Source organism: Streptopelia decaocto (assembly GCF_964273445.1).
Source record: "Streptopelia decaocto genome assembly, chromosome: 3".
NCBI classification, from domain to species: Eukaryota; Metazoa; Chordata; class Aves; order Columbiformes; family Columbidae; genus Streptopelia; species Streptopelia decaocto.
In genome coordinates this window covers 91,100,953-91,126,027 of record NC_138656.1, presented here as the reverse complement: position 1 = coordinate 91,126,027, position 25,075 = coordinate 91,100,953, and the positions used below count along the sequence as shown (strand labels likewise).

General features: G+C 35.4%; 1 protein-coding gene across 1 annotated transcript in view; it reads left to right on the top strand.

Moving 5' to 3' along the window:
• ADGRB3 (adhesion G protein-coupled receptor B3) overlaps positions 1-25,075 on the top strand; it is a 449,703-nt gene that overhangs the window by 172,770 nt on the left and 251,858 nt on the right. Inside the window, exons 4-8 of the mRNA XM_082048907.1 lie at positions 6,822-6,932; positions 11,933-12,094; positions 19,335-19,499; positions 23,265-23,429; positions 24,290-24,454. Coding sequence (XP_081905033.1) covers positions 6,822-6,932; positions 11,933-12,094; positions 19,335-19,499; positions 23,265-23,429; positions 24,290-24,454 — 768 coding nt within the window. The remainder of the gene's footprint in view (positions 1-6,821; positions 6,933-11,932; positions 12,095-19,334; positions 19,500-23,264; positions 23,430-24,289; positions 24,455-25,075) is intronic.

Here is a 25,075-nt window from a genome sequence, read left to right as displayed (position 1 = left end):
ACTACTAGGGAAATACTTCAATGGGAAAAATGTGAACTGCAGAGCATTTTCTGCATACTGGCCACGATACTTATAAAATATGTCAGATGGGTAAAGCTGCAGTTTGGGCTTGCTTTCATTCACCTGTGCTTTTCCTCTTTGCTTACCTATAATTCTGCAAAGCACATGTGAAAACACACTGCCTGCTATGATGACATTTTACATTCATTTTGAACAGGTATGAGTCACTTCACTAGATTTACATGCTCCGTTTCTCCTGACTAGGTGTAAGATGATGAGCAATTGGGCCCAGGAAGGCAAGTAATAGAGCTTGCACAGTTTCAACATTCCTTGCACATACAAAGTGAATAAATATTATGTCTTTTTTATATCCTTCACTGACCAAATCTGTAGCCTTGAATAAAGAGGTTCAGATTCCACTGAAGATAATGACTGGCCAAGGGACTCACTGCAGAGGTGCACAGAGATGGCAGATTGCATTGCCACAAGAAAATTTAGCTCATCAGGATTTGTGCTAGAATTTACAGTTTAATTCAGTAATATTTCATTTCTTATGTCATTAAAAATAGCAGCAATAATATTAATCTAATGTTATTTCCTAGGAGCAAATGGGTCTCCCTAGAGACAAACGCAAACTAATTACCTGTGTACAATATGTTGACTGTTTAGAGTACATAATTATTTTCTGTAATTTTTTGAAAGATGAAAGAGTGCATACGTATATATATTAGTAGATCTGTGTGCAAGAGAAAGGAAATCCTGTATCTAATTTCCTACAAATGTTAACCATTAACCTATCTTTGTCTTTTACTTGATAAAATGCAAGAGTGCATTATAATTTAAAAAAATTACTTTGTACAAATACTATTGCCTTTCATATTTCCACTGCTATTAAAATCCTCTCTGTGTTTTCATGGGTAATGGGATATCTGTCTTTCTCACTCTGTTCATGAATACAGCTCAGTGCAGATCTGAGCTCACTCTAGTGAAAGAAATTTTTCCGTTCAGTTTGAAACTAGTCAAAGCTCTTCTATACTGTTTCAGAGAGCCAAAAGTGGACTTTTTATGGGACCAGGATCTACATAGGAATTGGGCAAAGGCTGTTTTAAGAACGTTTTCCACATTTACTAAGTAGAGGTTCCCATGGATATCTAATTCAGCTAACAGCTATGTTACCATTTTGGCAACTTCCCTGCCTGGTGAGGAAATATCATTTTAAGGGGTTTCTGTAGGAAGCCATAGCTTCAATCTCTTCTGCAGAGTGATGATTCACTGATGCCCTGAAGCTCTGTGCCCTGTCAATGCAACATTTGAGAACAGATGCTTCCCGGTGGGGCCTGGGTGCCCTGCTACAGTGCAGCAGGGCTGGAGACAGGGAAGGGAGTGCTCCTGGGGTTTTCTTTGCTTTCATCATGGGGTTTACTGTAATGGAAAAAGAACCGTAGCTCATGTTGGTTTTGTTGTTGTTTTATTATTTTTTTTAAGTCCAACCCTTTCAAAAGAAATAAAAAAACAACAGCAAACAAAAACCCCTCAGTCTTTTTATTGTAATAAAGTGGTTGGTTTTTTTTATTTGCTTGTTTTAATACGGGTATTAATTTTCTAACAAAAAAGAAACAGAAAGTCTTGGCTTCTCAATTCAATGCAAAATTGTTCTTCTAAGTCAACACACATTCTGCCATCTAGTGACCAGAAGAAACTGTACTGACCAGATGCAAGTGAGATGAGAAACCCCCAGTATTGCTCCTTCTCCACATTGCACTAGTATCTTTGTTGGAGAAACTATAAAACAGGCTAAAAAAAAATCAGATGTGCAGGGAACTTTTTCAAGCTCCTGGAAGTCTGCAATTAATCAGATCTATTGAAATCAGTTAATAGTTATGTCCAAAAATTAATTGAAATAAACTGGTTATTTATATATTTCTTTAGCCCTCTTCTTTCTTCCCTTCCCACTCCACACTCCCTCCTTCCCCTTCACCTGGGACTTATATCAGCATTTTGCATAATTTCTGGGAAAAAAAAGTTTGTGTGTTTGCACAGAGAGGATGCCATGCTTCTTCATGTGAGACAGTTTGTATTAATACACATTTTGGCTGCAAGATCTTTAATATTCATTCCATACGCAAGAGTAATTGAAAACATTCATTTGACTATTTACAATGCAGGAGTGGGTAGGATAGTATGAAGTACAGTGCAGGAGTACTATGGGTAAGAGAAAAAAATGGCAGTCACTTTGGGGAATCGATTGCCTCTTCTAGATTTTAAGGTTCTGATCACCATCTCACCTTCCAGGCAGTTTAGTACAAGCTGAGGAGACACAGCAGCTCTCAGAAGGTGCTTTACATTTTACATACCCTAAAGTGGTAACCCTGAAGTTCTCAGAATCACTTCTTTTTAGTTCAACGGTTCATTCATGCTGCCCTCAACAACTATAATGCTGAAAAAGTGTTGTTTGTTTGGTTGTTTTTTTTTTTAATGTCAGTGTGTTCCATGCCACTGATAGCACAATTCATACTAGATGTTACACCTGTAACCAGATCAGTACATTTACACTGTGAAGTTCCTTTGAAATGTGACATAAAAATAACCATAAGAGCCAAATCAACATGGTTTATAATGTCATATGAGGACTAGGATATATATGTAACAGGCTTACAAATATCATTAAACAACTGAGGCATAAAATCTGTTTGACACTTATTTTAATTTTAATGATTATCCAATTGTCAAAAAGCAGAGACTAGTCATTGGTGAGTAGAACCTTGCAAAGCTGGTATTTTTCTTCTGTATTGCTCAGTCTTCCTACTTTGCATTTTTATACTGTTAACAGATGTTTTTTTTCTTCTTTGTTCCTACAGAGAGCTCATGGCACCTCTCTTCTCTCCTAAAAACGTACACCTACATTGGCTGCAAGATTTTAGCTACTCCTTTAAAAACTAAAAAGTTTACTCAATAGGAATAAAAATTCCCATAACATAACATAAAAATAAAGGTAAAGCCAATGGGACTACAGACAAGAGTTGTTGTCAATAATACTCAACTGTAAACTTTGGAATTTCAGATATATTTTTTCCACTCCTAGAAGGCATGGAACTATATTACATACTTCAGAGTTATATGTAAAATGAAATTACAAACCACATCCATATTAAGACGTATGTATTGCTAAAATAATTTCAAGCTTTGATCCATTGTGTACAGCTGAGGAGGGAAAGAATATGCATCCTATTGCAGGAAACTATTGTACTTCCATAGCCACCAATGGACCTCTGACAGCAGGATAAATTCTTGTATCTGAAAACTAAACCTCAGGTTTTCTACCACAAATGCTTGGAATATGTTATGATTTGTTATAAGTCACAGTCTGGTTGAAATGACCCATTCAAGGTATTTCTTTATGAGTTTGATCATCATGCAGGCAGATTTTAGTTTTGACAATGTAGTAAAAAGCATGAAAACCCTTTCGTGTCTCCAGGCGTAACTTATGATCATGGTGGCAATTTATGGATCAGGCTGTGTACCTGTCTGCTGCTGAAAATTTTAATAGTCCTTCTTCATTTACTGAAAAAAAACCTGATTAATATCAATGTTTGAGGTAAAAGCAGAGAACGACTGTCCTATTTCACCCAAGAGAAAATTAGGACAGGTATGAACAAAAAATTCTTTCAGAAACTGATGTCTGCAAAAATACCTTCAGCAGCAAAAATGAGGTAAGAGTGAGAATGGCAAAATGCCTTTACTCAGAATCTCACTTCAAACACCCAGTATTGTATCCCAGACATCAGGTCTTGAACCATGTTGGTCTGACCTTGCAGGATACCTCTGTGCCAGATACTGTCTACAATAAGATGGTCCCTGTCACCTTTCCTGCACAAAAAGGTCCTTGAAACTATTGTGGCTTTCTGTCATACTTTAGGCTGACTTGGGTTAAAATGCTTTCCCAGCCCAGAAAGTATTTACATACTTCTCCTCTCTGAAGCATTGAGGGAAAAAAATTGCATAACTGGTTCATCTTCTACATTTGTTATTTAGCTAGGATCTGAAAATGCAGGAAAGTTTTATTCTATTTAGTATTTATTGACAACTGTGGCAGTCAGTTAAGTAAGACATTTTATTATAAAATGCTTCATAAAAATGCATTACTGTTGACCTTCTTAGATTAAACAATTTTGAGAGCACTGTTTGTACTTATATGCAGAAACTGGACACTTCTGATTTCATTACAAGAATGTACTTGACTCTTATTTTTCTTTTCTTATGAAGCCTGAATTTTAATGAGGCCCTAAAGTCGTCACCCAGCCAGGACACTGCATTTCCTGTTACCACTTTTGTTCTCATGCAGCATTTGGTTAAATACTTCAGCTGAATATGAAAATAAGAGCATTGCAGAAGTCCAGTTCCATTTTTTGACAAAACTTATAAAGAAATATTTTAATCTCTGTTATGAAATATTTATCTTATATACATATATATTTAGTATATAAATGCTTAATATACCAAAGGGGCATTAGTTGAAAAGTGCATCTCGAAGACCATCAGCAATAGTTGAAGTGAATTGAATGTGTACATTAAAAATGTGTTGCTAAGTGGAAAAATAAAAAAGTTGAGGCATGATTAGATCCTGCATCAATGACTTGTACTTTAGTTTGCTTGGTGATATTCGTGAATTACTCCATCATTGTGAATGGAGCTACTCTGGGTATAAACCACAACCCTGAAAACTGATCTCCCAGACTTTCTTTTGCCTCTTCACCAGAGGTCTCTGTCCTGTGTGGATGCTGCGGGGCTGGGACTGGAGCATTCCCCACCTTCCTGTATGCCTCTGGAAAGCCTTCCTCTAGCAAAGGTCTCCCATTATTGCACTCTGTAACTTCAAAAATAGAATTAAGTCTTCTGCAAGAATGGTGCCGTATCCTCTAAATTGCCTGACAAGCAAACTGCGAGTGGGCAGCAAACTCAGAGCAAACATGCCTTGCTTTCACAGCTCCTTCAGGGGAAAAGCTGTATAAAATCTCTTATCCTTTGCCATGTTGTTAGTTGCAATTAAAATGGTCATCTGTACTTCCCCTTGTAAAATTTTTTAAAGTATCATTCTAATCTTAATTTGCATTAGAATATCGATTGTAAAATTTTTATTATAGAGATTTCCCACAGAACAAAAAGATGTCTTAAATCAGAGGAGCTGTAGAAGAGGTGTATTTTATAAAAATATATTCATAACTTGTTATAACACACATATGTATGTATACACATACATATATATATTACATATATGTATGTGTATATAATTTATTTATCTTTTATATGTAGTTCTTGGTTGTGTTAAAAATTTTGGATGCTTAATTATCAAAATATACTTTATTAATTAGATTTTCAAATATTCTCTTTAGCATGCAAACTCCATTGCTGTTCTCAAATGAATAATTAACTTTATATTTTAAGTGGTGCCATTAATGAATATTTACAAAAAGAAACACTAATTTGGAGAAATATATCAATAATTTACTAGAAAGGAAATAAAACCTTTCTCTCCTGATTGACTCCTTAGAAATATATTTGCCTTTTATTATTTTCTTACTCTAAACAGAAATTTAAATATGTTTACTTTAATGATCTATCAAAAAATGTGTTTGCAAGTTATATTTATTAGTAGCATTTGTATCTTATATAATGTTTTGCATCTTTTGAGGCAGGAAGGTAAGTTTTATTATCTGCATGACTTGATAAACTGGGGAGAATTTTGAATTTTGCAATTGCAAGGTAACTTTCCAGAATAAAGTATTTTTTAATGTTTATATTCCTAGTGCTTCAGACACCTTCTGCCTCATCAGAAACTTCATGTGATTGTAGTTGAAGTAGTTTCAATGCTAACCCAGTGTTCCCAGCACATGCTGCCTAAATTAGAGTTCCAACACTGAATATTTAGCACCAAGCTGTAGATAGCCATGTGTGCCTGGGAGGACCAGAGGGAACTGTGCTGAAGACCCAGTCCCCCTGGAAGTGCAAAGAACTCTCCACATTTAATCACAAAAAGGAAAAATGAGGCATGAGGTAGAAGGCTAAGAGGTTTGTGCAGGACCAGAAGGGGAAAGCGGCAGCAGTGATAGGATAAAAAAATGAAGCACTCTTCTCTCCCACACTGAGGCCTTATTGATTTTTATTTAGATTTCCGATTTCCCTATTAAAATCAATGGGGACATCTTTTTAAATACTCAGGGCAAGATGTAACCTATAGTCTTTATAAATGAAAGGTTTCAGAAAGGAAACCATTCACAAGCATTTATTCTGCTGGATTCAGCCTAAAAATTAAGCAGTTCATTGGCCAAATTATTATTATTTCGCATTGCCACCATTCCCAAAGATGACTTGTTATTTCTATTGACGGCTTCATCAGCCAGAAAGATGAGTGCAGAATAGAAGTCCTCCAGAAGAGCAGCAGGCTCTGCCATAGAACAGCAATGTCTAACACTGTCACAACCATTTTCTGGTGTGGTTTGCACTGATTCAAAATGTAGGAATAAAATGTCTGCATTTGAATAACTGTTTTTGTCCCATGTCATAGAGCTGATTTATAGTATGCGTCACTACGTTGAATGTTGGTTCATACAATAAAATCATGTTTGAATATCTGCAGACACAAATTTAAGTATTTATCAAAAGCTGAGTGTAGCCAAGTTAAGTTGATATTAACTGCCATGATCACTTGCCTGACTCTTACCAGCAACTTCCAGGTATGTTTAGGAACATATTGCATGAGACAGTATGTGACTTTTAAGAAATGTCTACACACAAGCTTTCATAAACCTTTATTCTGTCTTTAGAATTTGGAATGATGGGAGATCATACAATTAAAAGTCAGCGACCTCGATCTGTTCATGAGAAAAGGGTCCCTCAGGAACAAGCTGATGCTGCTAAATTTATGGCACAAACTGGTAATACATCAGTTACATTTTTCTATTTCCTGTTGTTAATTTTAGCAAAACCACTGCATGCTTCCATAATCTTTTGCTGCATATTTGTCAGTTTTCTAAGCTGATACTTTTTTTGAATCATTTTTTTTTTTTCCACCAGTTAAAGTCCATAAATAAAGTAGCTGAGAATTAGGTAGATCATATAAAAACATGCACTGTGAATGTGGATACTGAGTCATTTAGTATAAGCATGAATGACTTTACTAGTAAAAGCAGTCTCACACATACATGACACAGAGCAGCTAACTGTGACATAGTAACTTTTTTCAAAGGAGATGTTAAGAACATGCTTCAGAATGTCTTTATAAATAGACAAGGGTCTAGTCCCAGCTTTAGGCATTTATCAAATTATTTAATTACTAGGGTGACTTCGATGTGCCTACATTCAGCATTTACTATCTTTGGCCCAGCACAATGCTCTGTTCTCCAGTTTACAGATTCATAATTGCTAAATGAAATTGGCCGTAAGTAGTTTTTAATTGGATGTGCAAATTATCTAACAGTTTATCATCTAAAACATATTTTCTAATTTTGTTTGAGCAACTTCATCTTCTTTTGATAAAGATACCAAAATGGTATTAAAAACCTAGAACTGAAGTTAAAAAAAAAACAACAACAACAACAAAAAGCCTGTTTACCAACAGTTACCACAGCTGCCTTTGAGGCCAGTGATGAATTTTTAGTGGTGAGTTGAATTAAGCTCTCATACACCAGAACTACTGCCCTTTTTGCATCACTAATGGTCTGTGCATCTGTTGGTAAAATCTAATTCTTTAATGATCCCCTACACACTCCATTCCAGTAAGTGACTGCATTGAAAATCTTGTGCCCCATAATTATTGTATGGATTTGAAACAACTTACTCTGTATTCCACAGTTACTAACCTAGAAAATATGCCTGCCTCAGTCATACATAATGCTTCCAGTTTTATATTCACTTTAGTAAAAGAGCTATAATTGCTTCTAGTTCTGTTGCATGTTGACTTCCTTAGTAGTAGGGTGCTTTATTTAACAGATTTGCAGAAATCAATATATTAAGTAATCTAAATACATGCCTAGCCAATTGGTGTAGATTCGCTTGTTAAAAAATTTAGGAGGGGGAAAAGTCTGTTTCCCTCCTATTAATTTGTAGGACTACTTAGCTGGCTAACTCCCAAGTTGATACTAGTGTAAGAAAATGCAGTGGAAGAAGAAATCCCAGAACCCTCTTGGTCTTCATGCAGATTTTGTTAGGCAAGTAGAACTTATTACTGACATACCTAGCTCAGATTTATAATGTTAGTTGCTTACTACATAGAATAACACCTTTGCTTTTATGCTTCTTCTTGAATTCATACAATTACTCCAAAAAATAAGTGAGATGATCTGGTTTATTTCCTCATATAAATCCCTAAAACTTTCATATGATCAGGTAAAAGCTGTATTTGATAATTTCTAGTCACTTGTTGCAGTGCATCTATTATGGGTGTTAGAGAGCTGCATTATAAATGCAGCACTTATACCATCACCTTCTGATAGATTGTGTGTGTGGAGTGAGACATGTGTGTTCAAAATCATACAGGCTTGGTTTTCAACGTCCTGTTCAGAAAGCACGTGAGATATATCAGCAGAGCATATATATTTACATGCCCAGCATTGAGGAAATCTATATTTTACAAACTGTAGATTAACACATTTTAAGTAATACTGTGCTCTTTTTGGACATACTAATTTTCATATCTTCCTCATTTTGATTTTTCTTTGTAGTGATCATTGCATATTTTCTTCACCTCTAATGCATTCATTTTCCTGTGATGTAATTAATGTGATATCTTTTTAAAGGTTTTTTCTAACATATCTCTCTCATTAATTTTCCCATGTACTAAGAAGGCCTTTGGAATAAATTGATACTGAGTCTGTGAAGTTTCTTATATTTTAAGCATGTTTAGTATTTTATTTTGTGTAATAGTAAAAAGATGCAAAAGTGCAACAAAATGTTTTTATGATTTAAAAAGGCAGAGGGACAAGAATAGAGAATTGTCCTGGAAAACATTTATAAAAAATATTTAATACTGTTAGAATAGTGGATTTATTCCACCAATTCTTCGCTGGGAATGGAAGAGTTTTAAAATGTGGTGTTAAAATGTGCATTATCCTGTTTGTTTGTGAGTGATATGAGGCAGTAAAACATTGTATTTTAAAAAAAAATTGTATTAATAATTTTATTTTCCATTTTATGTATTTGGACTGATCCTTCCCTTAGATGTTATGGGATTTAGAGAGTATAATACAGGTAAGTTTTACACAGATCAGTGAGGCCTTCCGTACAGTAAGTTATTTCCTCTTACGTGTCGAGCAACAGGGGCTTGGAAGCTTGCCAATAGTTAATTTCAGATTGTAGGTTTGATATGATAGATAAAAAACTTAAGAGTTCTCAAGTAACTGAAAGCTAGAAGGAAAATAAAAAGTAGCCCTTTTGTAATTTTCATTTCAGAAAAGAAAAAAATGGAAAAGCCATATAGAAAGCAATGGAAGATGTATTGCACATTTACATAGGCAATGTAGGCTAATTCTAGAAAATAAACATATTGGCAGCAGTACAAAATACTCTGAAAAATTAAAAATAACCAAAAAATCATAAGGTATTGTGCAAAAGGAGATGAAGCAGCTGACAAAATAAATTTGTGCTTGATTTTCTCTGATTTCACTCTTTTTGCACCATACATCATTTAGTGTGCAGGATCTTGCTCCAGCAAATATTTAAGCCTTCTGTCCTTTATGTATGGTGAAGTATATTGCTAGATTCTGCTTTTTGTGAATAGACAGTACATATTTGCTCAAAATTTTTAATACTTAATATTAATTTCAAAATTCACTGAATACAATAACGCTTCTTAGCATCATGTTACTGTTATTTTTCATCATATTCCAAGGTTTAAGAGCAACATTCTATTATTTTAAGGTATCTGAAATTGTAAATTTTTAATTCTTGATTTCTGCATTTTACTAGCTATGTACTGTCACCATGTCTGTGTTGGATAATAGCTAATTTACACTGGGTATATGTGACTTTTTTCTTAATGAGTAATATCTTGAGCATTGATGTTTTCTGCTGTTTGACCTTTCGTCTACACCATTTAAACAAAGTCAAATTTCAAACATGCAGGAAAAGACCAAAAAAAAAACCTAGAAACCCATAGTATACAAGTATTTTCACCATGTACATAGGGCTCATAATACATATTGCATTATTGTTACCGCCTACATAGATATTAGCCATATGTATGATATTATGTCATTTAACCTGAACCCAAGCCATGTAACAACCTAATCAAAATGTTAAATATCAGAAATGTCATTAAAACAATAATAAGTGATTAAATATCTCATTTTCTCACCTAACAAATAAAGAAAGTGACTACAAAAATAATATTGGTGAATTTTTGCATTTAAAAAAATCTCATTATTTTGTCCTTGTCCATAGAAATTATTAGAATTGCACATAATTTTATGAAAAGCAGAGGGATTTGTGTGCTAATTTTAAAGCATTTTGTCTTGTTACTCAATAAGAAGCACATTTTTTTAAAGCATTGAATAGCCTTAGAAGTGCCCCTTAGAGGACTAGCAGAGACAAGCATTTTGTAAAGGTTTCATGCTTGGTCTCTGGAAACAAGCAACAAAAGAGCTTGAACAGATGCTTGCTACAAAAGCACATTTTCAATAAATGGTGTATCGTTTACTGCATCCTTGGAAGGTATCATCAGAGTTTTCTTGGTTTGCAGACATTACCTTGATTGGAACCAATATCAAAACTTTTGGAAGAATAGAGGTATATTGAGGTAACTGGAATTTTAAGCAAGCTGTTAAAGACTGAAGATTGTATCATAACAGTGATTTAAAGCAGAAAATCCCTTTTGTTTCAAAAAGGACTTAGGTTTAATAATGAAGGGTGTAATAGAGGCTTCGGCATGCCATTTTATACTGATATTTAATGGCAGAAGGTGAAAGTTAATCCGTAATTATTTACTCAAATTGTTCACTGAAGTATATTCACATTATTTTTGCATTTGCTTTCTGGGAATACACAAGGGAGACAGTTTTCTGAACATGAATGCCTTTGGGAAAGGAATTCCAGAATTGCCTCTGTGGCTAACTCCTTCCTGAGCATCCATGCAAGACTTGCTTACAAAAAAATAGAAATAATATAATGTGCTATCTCTCAACACTTTAAAAAAATACACTATTCAAATGTACAGTATTAATAATTCACATCTGACAATTTTGAACATGGTGTTATGTACCATAGGGGTCTATGTAATGGGGTCTAGCATATCCAAGAATTTAGCCCATCTGTAGCTCAAAAGCAAGGAGCAGATCTGTGAAATAAGTGATCAAATCGAAGTTCCCATCCCACTGTTCAGGTTAAAATTTGGTAAGCAAAGTGCTTCTTTTTTTGCCAGGGAACTTCTCTCAAATGCTAGATGACTTTCCTCTGCTGAAGAAAAGATAAAAAATTAGTGGTGTGTTTTTTTTGTTTGTTTGTTTTAAATCAGAATTCACTTACTGGTAGAGTTCCTTAAAGTATTACCTAGCCTTCATTCTAGTGTGACAGGTATAAATATCAAAGACAAATCCTTTGCTATGATATAAGAAGAGTTGTGTATGTTCTTTTAACATCCCGAGGGCAGTGTTGTTTCTAAAGTGTTGAAGGGCAGTGGTTGTAAATGATGCTAAGTGATCAAAGGGTTTCCCTCTGACAGGCGTTATGTGACTGCAGCATTGTAGATGTCTTTATTTTCTATTCATTGCACTTTTCCACAGCTGCTTTACTCCATGAACTTTTAGATATTTATTTTGGTGTGGTACTTTTTTCTTTGATTTATAAGAACAGAGGATAATGAGTTTCTGAAATACCAAAAAAAAAAAAAAGTCTAATTAATACTTATGTCCATATTCATGTTTGTTTGTTGTCTTGAATACAGGTGAATCTGGTGTTGAAGAGTGGGCCCAGTGGAGTACGTGTTCAGTTACTTGTGGTCAAGGGTCGCAGGTGCGAACCAGAACTTGTGTATCACCTTACGGGACACACTGCAGCGGCCCTTTAAGAGAATCAAGGGTTTGCAATAACACTGCCCTCTGTCCAGGTAGTGTTAGCAGCCAATAAATAAAATTGTGGATGTTTTTGAAATGTATAATGATAAGAATTTGAAACTATCTATTTTTATTATTATTATTATTATTATTATTATTATTATTATTAACTTGAATTTCATAAGGTCATTTTAATTAGAGCAGAGAAGTGTAATTCTATTCAGCTGTGAAATTTTATCATGTACATTATTTTTGCTTTTGGAACAGTCAAGATATGGAACAAGAGTACCTTTTTTCTGACAGTTTCAAATTTTTTAAGAAGTCTATATTTTCTGATTTCTACTCAGAAAAAAGAAGGTATAGTGTGAACACAAAGTACAAACTAGGGAAGAAATCCAGACCATCAATACATTAAGAAGCAGAAACTGATTAACAGGGTGGGTTAACATTTTATTCGACACTGCAATTGTTTAGACATTTAGAATACTGTCTTCTGGGAAATGGGCCAGACAATGTTATCCGCACGAATACGTTGTTCTGGCAAGAAAGGGCAGCAGCTACCCATCAAAGGAAGAAATATCAGACATATGTAACTCTCTTAACATCTGACATAAGGTAAAGGTCATCAGTATCTTGCATCACAGTTCTCCTATTCCTTTTGTCTCAGAGATCTGGACATAGTAGGAGTTCAGCAGGAGTTCTACACTAAGGAGAAGAGACAGGCATGTTCGAGAGAGTTGCTGAAAGGGCACATCTCGTTACTTTAGACTCTACCTGTGGATCTGATTAATCTGGGTTAGGAAACAAAAGGGAAGGCATATGCCCTATGACTACATTCATTTTCCTCTACTGTGACTTGAAACGCGAAAAAATCATATGTCTCCCACAAATTCCTCAGCTCTTTGTAACATCTGATCCCAAGAGGGTGGTGAGCCATCTTCAGCTTCTGGGGAAGCTCACTGCATTTTTGAAGTAAACTAAACTACACAGTGAATCCCCTAGACTTTATCTCAGTGAGTAATAAGTAGACTCAAACTCCCACCTTATTACTGTGTGTTGAAAAATATCCAACAAGAAGTGTGTATGTGATCCCATCAGAGTTTGTGTATCAGCATTATAAGCATTTAGGGAACCTTTGTAATGAAAAGCAACTTAAAATATTATATCTAGATAAACCATCACTGTAATAAGAACTGCTTTCAGCACCTAATGCTTTACTAGTGTGCTTTATGTAATTAATTCACATAGGATTTTCTAAAATTTCAGTGTAGAAATCCCCATACAGGGCTGAATTTGATCAACCGAAGTGTTTCCATACAAAAATGGCAGCTATTTCTAAAAAGATTAGGCTAGCTTAGATACATTACAAAAGAACTCTGAACTTGAAAGTACAAAAATAAGAAGTGAAAAAAAAGAGAACTAGAAAAGAAAGGAAAAAAAAAAACATTCCAAACAATTAGAGGTAGATTTAAAGATTCTCTAGAAATTGCATGAAGTACGAACATAGAAAACACAGTCCAGCACTCACAATGAGATGCAATTCTGCCTGCTTTCCTGCTCATTTGGTATTTCCCGAGGAGAGTAAAGGCATCTATATCACATACTTTTAAATAATTTTAGCTTCATTCCCTCCAGGAAGGAGTGAGAACATTTCATATCAAAACAAAACAAAAAACAAAACAGAACATGTAATGTTAAAGCCAAGGTAATTAATCTGCTGTCAAAGCTAGCTTGAAAAAAATCTTAAAACTCACATTGTCTAGCAAACTTCTAAAAGAATGTTCTTGCAAAAAGACTGCTCCATATTTCTCAGGTCACAAAGAAGCTGTTTCCTTACACATGAACTCCCACTTCAGGGTGTGGCTTTCATTTCCAGATACCTGGAATGAGCCATGGCTGCCACTTCTCACTGGCTAACAGTGATACTGTTAAGATATTTTCCTTTTCAGATCATGACAGCTGATTCTGATAATCTTTATGTATCTTGAGTTACCTTCCCTAAATAATTAGTCTTCTGGGCTTAATCTTGCATGCTGTTTCACATAATGACAATAACCTTATTTATTTATGTTGGTCTCTGTCTGGCTACAGGGTCACTACTGTGTGGCAGTGTGCAAGATTAGCAATTTAGAAATGTGCTTTTCCTAGTCACACAGTTCTATTAATTTTTCAAACATCCCTTTAATCATTAGCCTAAATATCCTCTGTCCTCATTATATTATGTATCCTGACTCAGAGAGTTGCACAGTTCAGGATTATCCCAGGTCCACGAATTAAAAAGTGCATAGTTCGTGCACTATTACAATGAAAACACACATTTGACAAAACAATCCAAACACGGATACAGAGCTGGGTTCTGGCCTGTGTATCCACACCTATACTACTCATTCCATACAGCTTTTGACTCTGTTAACACAGTAAGATTTTACATCACAGAGTGTAAACTAGAAACAATATACATATAAAAACATAACAGTGGTGTCTCCTTGTAACCTACAAAAAAAAAATCTACTGGGGCGTATCCATCATATGTTTGCATGATTAGTGAAAAGGAGAGAATAATGTTTGCTAATCAAAAAGTTGCCCCTTCAAAATAAAAAAATATGCAGAATGGCCTGCTGCACTATATTTCAAGCATCTATCCACAAGCTTCAAAGGAACCTGTTAAACTTGCAAATAATAATGTAAGGCTTCCAGAGTATTTTCATCTATTGCCTTCACATACTCCCTTCGGTGTCCAAGATACTTGCTAGGATGTTGGGAAATACATCTCTCTGTGATCTTACTGTCTTGGAAAATTTTGAGAATGGGATTCACCAGCTTCATCGTTACATATATGCATATATATGTGTGTGTAAGTATTAGTATTGAAATCAAACCTTAAAATTTCAAAGTAGTACTCCTGATAATTCAAGCAAAATCATGAAGGAAACATTATTTACATAATTTTTGGTTTATTCATATTTATTTCGGACCAGTACTATTTCAGGCACAGGAGTCCATTGGGTAATTCATTTTGTCTTGGAATCAAGAGCCTTCTAGAGAAGTGCAACATAGTAGGCAACAGAAAATAGCTCAGGTAACCATTGTTGTTGCTGGCTCTTTGGTGAGCAAGGACATCTCAGGATTCATTACTGCAGTGCCACTGATTCATTTCAGCTTAGTGGATCATTTCTAACACAGCTAAAACTTCAAGGAGAAAGAGCATGGAATTTCCATGCCTGTAGAGCACCTCTGTTAGTTTCTATTTCTCCTTCTCCATTGCCTTCAACTGCTTCTATAACAAAATTTAGCTGAAGCTCAGCATTTTCAGGCTTATGTGTAAAGCAAGACAAGGCTGAAACAGGAATACCCTGGACAATTTCAAACATTTGTATGCTCAAAAGCCATACTTTGACTGGTGTGATCTGCTAAGACTACTTTACTTATCTCCCTCCCTCTTTTTTTTTTTTTTTTTTCCTCAGGGCTCATATTAATGAAGTTTAGTCATATTGCTGAAACGTTGCACATTTTGATATATTCTGTGCCTGCATGGTAACAAAATTGTTACAGAGAAACTAGCCCTATTGTTTTTAATTCTTGTAGCTTCATTGTTAGTAATCTATGCTGTGGAAGTTCAGGTCTTCATTTCAAAGGAAGAAAATAAGAGTAAGGAAAACTTAGGTTTAAAATTAGAAAGAGACTTGTCAGAAGTAGAGTAGCTGTATGGCTTAAATGTGAAGGTTAGAGGGCAGCCGTCAGAAAGTTTGCTCAGTTTACGTATTGCAAATTTAAGATTTTAGACTGGACAAGTTATGCTATACTAAAGGAAACTACAGCACTTAAGTGAATTTAAATTCATGCATACAAACCCTCTATTTTAATTTAAAAGAATCCTTTAATGTAACATCTGCTTAGATGCAGTAATTCAGTGCTATTAAACTATGATACCACTTGCAATGAAACATCAATGGCCATAATAGCTTTCCAATATCTTTTCAGTTTAAAGCTGAACAAATCAAAAGCTTTTAAACCCTAATGAAAATCTCCCAAAATACGCTTGTACAATGAAGGCCAGCATGGCCTCACGCCTCCTCCTACTTCACAGCAGTTGCGTATTGTGAACACTGTGGGTGTTCACTTCAACATGATTAGGTTCACAGAGTGGCAGAGAGAAGGAAAAGATGTTCTGCAGTACTCCAAACTCGTTGTACTGGCAATGTTTTTGACAGATAAGTTGGCAATAATCTGGATATTTTTGTCCCAAATAATGAATCTTGCATCTGAAACTGAATTATAGAAAACAGAAACTCCTCTGTGGGCCAGCTCTCCATCTGGTGCAATTTGGCATAGCTCATCTGGCTATAATTCATCAGATGTTATAGGGTTTTTTGCACTTAGAAAATGGTATTAAAGAAAGAAAATGTAAATGAAATATCAGAAAAAAATTATTCAAAGGTAAGAAATCTTAAATTAAGATGTTATTTTAAAGCTGATCTGGATAATACTGGACCCTTTTGTGATGTGTTGAACATATTAATTCACCTTCGTATTTGTTTACTGACACAGGTGGTTTTCTTGGTGTTACACCTTTTCCAGCCTTGACTTTATTACTTATCTACTAGTTTCAGATATACAAGTCTATACATACCAGAACGTATTGTGAAATTTTTACTTAATGAGCTATAATTTGCCAGAGAAGATGATTTTGGACACAGCTTATATTAAACCTCAAACAGATAGAGGCTATTGTAAGTTTCAGTCCACCCAAAGTGAAACATTTTGTTGTGGTTTGCAAAAGAATTATTCTATGTTGCTGCTAACATGCAGTCACTCTTGCCAGAAGAGATATACAACTTTCTGGCTCAAGACAGTATTTTGAAGGGCCTCTCAGCATGTTTTGGTCATTTTTAAACAAAGACAACTAACTTACAACATTTTGACATAATCAAATCAAAACTCCAAATCAAAAAATAGACTTAAACTCATTTGTACCCTGAAATCTTCAACCTGTTCCTACATAGTGTCAAGACCTTTCTAATTTATTATTTTTTATGGAATAATATTTTTTAAAATTTGGATTGTTTTGCTATGTTTTGTACTTTTTGAAGTTCTTGTTGAACCTGAGCATCTTCATCAACATTTTTTGTATCAGGAGATGAAGTTATATAATTGTAATTACTGACTACTGTTTAGAATCTGATTTGACAAATCAGTTTATTTTTGTCATACAATTAAAAATGTGAAGTCTTAGAGATATGCCTGGATTCAAACCAATACTTCACCAATGAGAAAAATTATCTTCAGATCATATGGCTGGATCAGTGTAGTTGTCTATGTATGTTACCTGTTGAGAAAAGACAAAATGTAAGGAATTATATGCAGATATAGTCAGCAAGTTACTAGCTTTAGAAGAGTTAGGTTTCCTGGTTTTGACCAAAATGTCACAGCTAATCAAGGTTTTAAAATAACTAGACTAAAATCTGTCACTTGAACATTAATTTGGAATGTTCCTGAGAGGGTTATTTTTGCTAATATAATGCAGATTGATATGATACTTAAAATAAGATCATTTTAATAAAGCTAGCCATGTAGGATTTGGAATAATTATTGCGCTTTTTGACCACTTGTACATGACCAAGTAAAAACCTTTAATCAATTGAGCTGTTATCCAGTGGGCTAAAATCTAACTGAAATGAAACAACATTTTGTGTCAGGTATGATATCTCAAAAGTTAGATAAAAAACTTTCTACCTACAATAGCATCTGAAATGACAATTTTCCTTACTTTTAATGAAATGCAATAGAACTTACCTACATGTATAATTCTCCTTGATCTTATTCATGATTTTGTGATAATATGCCATGGACCTGAACCTCCTTTTGCACCCTTGGTAACTGAATTCCACCTCAGGAAATGTTATTCTCATCCTTACAAATAAAGGGTTTTATTTGTAGAAACTGGGCAGGTGATACATGCCTTCAGGGCAAAGGAAACCTATACACAAGAAATTCTTTCAGAGTGATGAAAAAAAGTGAGGACAAACCAGAAAATGTATTTCTCCTGTAATGTTGTGAATCTTTACCTATGATAAGCTGAGATGTTACACATTATTTCACCCTCCAGACACCCTTCAAAAAGACACACTTGCAGAAACCCACAGAGTAATGTCATACCGAGTGTGATGCTCAGTCTGGGTACTAAATCTCTGCATTTTTCTTAAATCCCTTTCCTCACTGCAGTTCTCATTACTACATTCCTGTTCTCATGGAGCCTAATTTAAACCTGTGCAACTGCATTTATTTATGCAGAAGAAAAATAAATGAAGTTTGTTTTGCAGTATCTTTCAGTTTATAAAGAACTGTTTTACAAATGCATGCATGGAATTGTCTTACCAGTACATGCTTAACTATATTAGAGAACTTTCTGAAAATTCGACTCCAAGTGTTTCTGAAAATGGAATGCATGTGGTATGTAAGCTTATATGGATATTGCATATTAGTTTCTCCTACAGTGGAAAAAAAATACGGTAGAGAAGGGTGCATCTTCTATGATTCTCTATATTAATGAAGTGCTTTCATGTAAAATACTGGTATGTGTTTGTAATTTATTGTGTAGTCTGAAGGTGTTTGAAGATTGTTGAGTGAACACTTTTAAGAAAGAGTGATGCATGCATTACTGTGTATTTCAAATCCATGAATATGTTAATGTAAGAAAGTAGCATGGATCTCTTGCTTATGCGGTCATAGAACTTTTGAGGAAGATAATGAAGCACACATACTGCCATTTTTCCACCAAAATTTAAATGAGTGAAAAATTTAAGATAACAATCCCAATTTATGATGGTGACATAGTAAGAAATTATTGCATTTATTCCTATATTTTCAGAAGAAAGCTTAATTTCTATCACTTCAAGTTTTTAGAGTTACACATACACGTAAAGTATATGCCTGATTTTCACAGACTGGTCTCCTGAAAATCGGGGCTAATTAACATATCTGAAGTCGGGCACCAAAGGTATTGTAACTAGCCAACTTTCTTAAAAGAATGAAAGAAAATGTGATGGTGAGATTAGTTTAACTATTAGAGAAAATGGTTCAAAGTTAAATATGTTTTAGAGAAAACATACTTGTAAAATTTAAATGAAATTAAGTCAGAAGGATTTATTTGCCAATGCTTGTGATTTCCTATGTACTGATTTCTTTGAAGGTGGCAAAATAATTCCCATTTAAAAATACTGATCTTGTTTATTCTTAAAACTTTCTGTTACTTCTGTGTCTGTTTCTGGTTAAAATCTGTTTGGTTTGTTGCAGTACATGGCGTTTGGGAGGAATGGTCACCTTGGAGTTTATGTTCATTCACATGTGGTCGAGGCCAAAGAACTAGGACAAGGTCATGTATACCTCCCCAGTATGGGGGAAGATCATGTGATGGCCCGGAAACACAACATAAACCTTGCAATATTGCACTCTGCCCTGGTGAGCTCAAATAGCAACTCTCTGCTTTTTTTACAGTGCATTCGATGCGGGTTGTTTGTGATTTCTTTTATTGTCTTTGCACACAGAAAAAAAAATGTAATGCAAAGTGAGTAGAGAGGATAATGTAATTCATATTTCTGACTGTAATGATTAAAGGATATGATCAAGGTGGTAACTGCGAGATACTGCACAAGCAGACAATACTTAGTTTCTTCAAGATTCTCTGTAGGGCACAGTATGTTGTGTAGGAAATCTTGATTCAGAATAGGTCTTAGAGGATGAAAAGGCAAACAACTTGCTGGGTGTGTCTTAAAGGAAGACAGTCAGAGATCACACAGTTTGTGTCCACCATATCTGTTTAAATTATGTCTGCTCAGAGAATTATTTATTCATCATACAATAAACATTTGGAAAATGTAACATTAATTAATTTTTATTAGTTTATTCAAAATGGATATAATTTACATGCGCATGGAAAGAAGGCTAACACAAGCAAGGGAACTATTCAAATCCTAGTTAAGCCCTTAAAGTAAGGATCTTATGCATCTAATTTCTGGGAGTTAGTCTCTAAACCACGTTCAAAAAACTACCCCTAACCAAGTAAACAATGTGTGGGCTTCATGTTAAACTTGCCATCCACTGAAACTGAAACTAACTCAAAAAAAATAACCTATTCTTTCAAAACTGATTTTATTTTTTTTGTCCACAGATTATGATTAATTTTGAATAAATTTTTCAATATCATAGAATCATTCCAGTTGGAAGAGACTCTCAGAATCATTGAGTCCAACCATAACCTAACCTTGCTTTAGCACTAAACCATGTCCCTAGGAACCTCATCTAAATGTCTTTTAAACACCTCCAGGGATGGTGACTCAGCCACTTCCCTGGGCAGCCTGTTCCAATGCCTGATGACCCTTTCCGTGAAGAATTTTTTCCTAATATGCAATCTAAACCTCCCCTGACGCAACTTGAGGCCATTTCCTCTTGTCCTGTCACTTGCTACTTGGTAGAAGAGAACAACACCCTCCATGCTACAACCCCTTTTCAGGTAGTTGTGGACAGTGATAAGGTCTCCCCTCAGCCTCCTTTTTGTCATATGTGTGTGTATATATGTATGTATGCATATATGCACACACATATATATGTATATGTGTGTGTATATATGTTAAAAATACCTAAGTATTACAATGAGTTCAGTAACCATAAAGAAGATGATATATATAATAATATTTTATGATTATTGAACTAATTGTAGTACTTAGGAATTAGAAAGGTGTGAGGTAGCTGTAATGTGAGAAATCTGTTTCAAGAGTTCTCTTTGACAGCGTGAAGGTTGCCCTTTCATTAGGTCTGTAGAATATCTGTCAGTTCACAACACTGCTGTAAACAGATTCTCCATGGCCAGAGCTCTTCCTGAAAAGGGTGGATGGATATTTCATTAGCAAATGGTTGTTTGATGATTTGAAAACAGAGATGAAGGAAAAAATGAAAATTAGTGCCTGAACTTTGCTTTTCTTCTGGTCAGGAAATCATAATCCAACTTTAGAACAAAATTTGTAGAAAAAGTTTCAGTGTTGAATGCAGCTGCAAAAATTTTGAATTAATCCAGTTTTTGGCCAAGTTGGCTGCAGTGCAGTTTTACGTGTGCCTACACAAAAGTAATTAACATGATACATGAGCATGAAGCAGAGTTGACAAGAAGAGAAATGCCAAATAAAAATAGCAGAGAAGAAATGAATGTGTTCGATTCACTTCAGTGTTGCAAAGAAACACGAAAGATACTACACCTAATCTGTCAAAATAAGCAGTTATCTGAGAATTCTGGATTTTGAAGATTCATTTGTACCTAAATGACTTTCACTAGAGGAAATTATATACTGGTTACATTTAAAAGTAGCAGTTTAAATCTTTGCTGAATGTTAAGATTTGCTGTCCTTTGAATGTTCAGTTTTATAAGGGAATCTTAATGTTGAATTCTTTACTCTTTTAACGGTATTGCTGAAATAGAAAACTCACACACTATTTGCTCCTAAAGATAAAGAAGGGAGATGTATGAAATAATATGAGAAGCCATGGAATGAGTTTTCTCCAAAGCCACCATAATAATTGATTGAATCTTTCCTACCCTAAATAATAGTATACAGCAAACTGAAGAGGGTGCATAGAAATGTAATTTCCTTAAGATTTTCCTCTTCACATAAAGCTTTTATGATTAATGAGTGCAACTAGCTTACATGTTTGGAAAGATTTCCATTTTCTGCTGAATAAATTATCAGGGTGCAGCTTCAGAGCTTGAGAGGTATCTGCATTGAGAAGTGGTCCACAACCAAGCATTACATGGAGTATTTAATATAGAACTTTAGGAGAAAGCCTCAAAACCTCTCTTCATTTAATTCACTGGTTACTGAGATCCTGGACATTAAAGATATGGATAGTATCTTTGAAGTGTTAGAGATGTTCTGTGTTTACTGTCCGACAACAGTAAAATAGTTCACCTCCATGTTTCACTAAGCAGTGGTGCACCCATACAGGCACAGTATGTTAAATCACTCACTTTAAGATTCTGCTTCCTATTGTGCTTATTAACACCAGAAACTTCAGAAGCTGCTATTCGAACCCTCCTTTAGAAGAATCCCGAAATCAGACCTTGGCAAGTGTGCAAAATGAAGTTACTAATTTTCAGCAGTGGTGCTTTATGGCCATAGTAGTTATAATCCCAGGTTTTCAAGAATGAGTGTTAATCAAAATTGTATTACAACCTACATTTTGAGTTTATATCTGGTAACTGCAGGTACAGTGAGGAACCGCTGATTGCTGAACTCTGTATGAATGCAGGATTCTGAATTAGCACAATCAGTAATAACACATTTCATAATGCTTACGCATTTTCAAAAATACTGTCTAGTCCTATTATCTGTTATAGACCACAGAATTTTTCACTTGTAGGAGAACTTAATTGGTTTATTTTTTTAATTATTTTGGTTTTTAATATTTTCATTTACCTCAAGAAGCTTTCTGATATACAAAATTAAAAATGAAAGTCCTAAACCTTTAGTCGTGGGAATATTCATCCAAACTCAAATATATGGGTTAATACAAAATAATAAATACAAAACTGGTCACCATATCCATAGTGTTTAAAAATTCAATTTGACAGATTCAGAAAGAAGATTACACAATGTGCAAATATAAAAGTAGACTTGAGGAGGAAGGCAGGCTGTTTCTGTCCTACATTTTCCCTCAAAGGAATGTTGAAGAACTGAGATAATTTTCCTTACAGAGAGGCTTAATGATACAAATATATTCAGAATTTTAAGTATAGAGAACAGAGACTTTGTGTCAAGCATAGTGGTAACTCCTGTTTTCCTTTTCCCATTCAACTAAAGAGACCTCATTTCACAGTCAGGATCACCACAGCTGTAATAAATCACTTTGAAGGGGTCAGGGTTTACATGATAGAAAATTGGTATGCAACCAAAATCATAATTTATCCTTTGTTATTTCAGTATATAATTAGAGCACATGAAACATTATTTACTTGAAGAAAAAGGAAAACAGTTTTAAAGGATTTTAAAGTAGCTCATAATGGTGGTTTCTGTGTTTGATTGCTGTAAGAAGTCAAGCGTATTCGGGCTAGGCCCGGTCTGAGGGCTTGCATTCAGGCCTAAGCTGAACCGCCCTGCCCCAGAAGGGAGCCACGGGGCCCTGCCCAGCTCAGGTGGTAACTCTGCTGTGTCCATCTCTTTTGTGCCTGCCGTGCAGTCGACGGACAGTGGCAGGAGTGGAGCTCGTGGAGCCAGTGCTCGGTGACCTGCTCCAACGGCACCCAGCAGCGCAGCCGGCAGTGCACGGCGGCGGCTCACGGCGGCTCCGAGTGCAGAGGGCCCTGGGCTGAGAGCCGGGAGTGCCACAACCCCGAGTGCACCGGTGAGTACCCGTGGAGCTGCGTGCCACCTCTCCTGCTCGGGAGGGACGCAGCGGCTGGTCCTGCCCATAGCTCTGAGATGGCAACGGGGGATGCCCTGGCAGGACATTGGGCTGCACAGGGGCAGAGCAACCGTCTCCAGAGGGAGGCCTGAGGCCTCAATCTTTCTGTTTGGTGAGACAAAAAACTGAAAAATATGTCCAGAAAGAGTGCATGATGAGCAGCATATCAGCTTTTCGGTTTTATGACCATTTACAGGACATTAGAAAGATATGTTTGAGGCCTAAAAACTTGATAAAGTGTTTCACAAACCTAGAAAGTAAATGTGTATGAGCTGATTCCTTTTTACACCAAGACTACTTTGTGATCCTCTGGCACTGCAAAAACAGCCTTCCAGGTTGGGTAAATTACATTTATACCTACTTTTAAGCCTCATTTGCAGTGTCAGAACATATAAAAATCAAGCTTCTAAAATACCATGTGAAAAAAATGTTTTCATCTAGTTTTTTAAAGGGTAGTGATACATGCTGTAGATGTGTATCATTAGCATACAACAGCACTATACAAGTATATATATATTAAAAAAAAACCCACACAGAAAGGACAATGTCTGTTTTGCAGTCTAAGTGTAAGTTAATGTGTGCCACTTTTTATTTTATCTTAATATGCAAGTCATTTAGACAACAATGCCATACTTAGGTGCCAAGTGGAGACTTGCCCATCTTCCATGCAGCTGCATTTACCCCTTCTGTCTCTGTTGTATTTGGGAGGCTTTCTTCTCTTACACAAGTAAAGAACAGCTTATCTGTCCTCCTTTATGACTGTCATTATATCACCACTGTAACTATATTTTCCCAAACAGCAAATGGCCAGTGGAACCAATGGGGCCACTGGAGTGGCTGTTCCAAATCCTGCGATGGTGGCTGGGAGAGGCGGATAAGGATCTGTCAAGGTGCTGCCATGACCGGGCAACAGTGTGAAGGAACTGGAGAAGAAGTTAGAAGGTGTAGTGAACAGAGGTGTCCTGGTGAGATGCAAATATAATAATTGTTATTATCTACACTACAGTATGGCTTAATTTAATGATCATCTTTAGGAGAGATCAGATCAATGTCCATAGAGCAAAAGCCAAAAAGAACCATATCTGGCTTTGCTTTACACACCACTGATGTTTTTCTCAGCAGCATTTTGCTTATGTAGCTCAGTGTAAGCTAGCCCTCTTGGATATCTGAGCAATGCATCATGTTTTAAATAAATCAAAATGCCATAGTATAGAATATTATCAGGGAAATATATAATTGCATAGGTATGCCTACATTATTTGGAGCAGCTAAGATTTGCTGCAGAAAATCTCTCTGAATGCACTGTTTCTCATAATATCAGGTCTGGTTTTGTAATCATGGCATTCCTTTTGTCCAGGGTGGAAGAGATGTCTTTGTAATGCATTTGGCATAAATTTCAGTGCAGTAAAGGAAAAAGTGAAACTTCCTTTATAGAAAGAAAGAAGATGAGCAAGATTCTATAAAAAGCAAAGTAATTTAAAACGAAAAAACTCACATTTTTCCTATTCAAAATATATTTATTTGCAGCACGTTTTACTTTGCAGTAGAGTAGAACAATGAATCTCATTGTATTCAAAGAACAACAA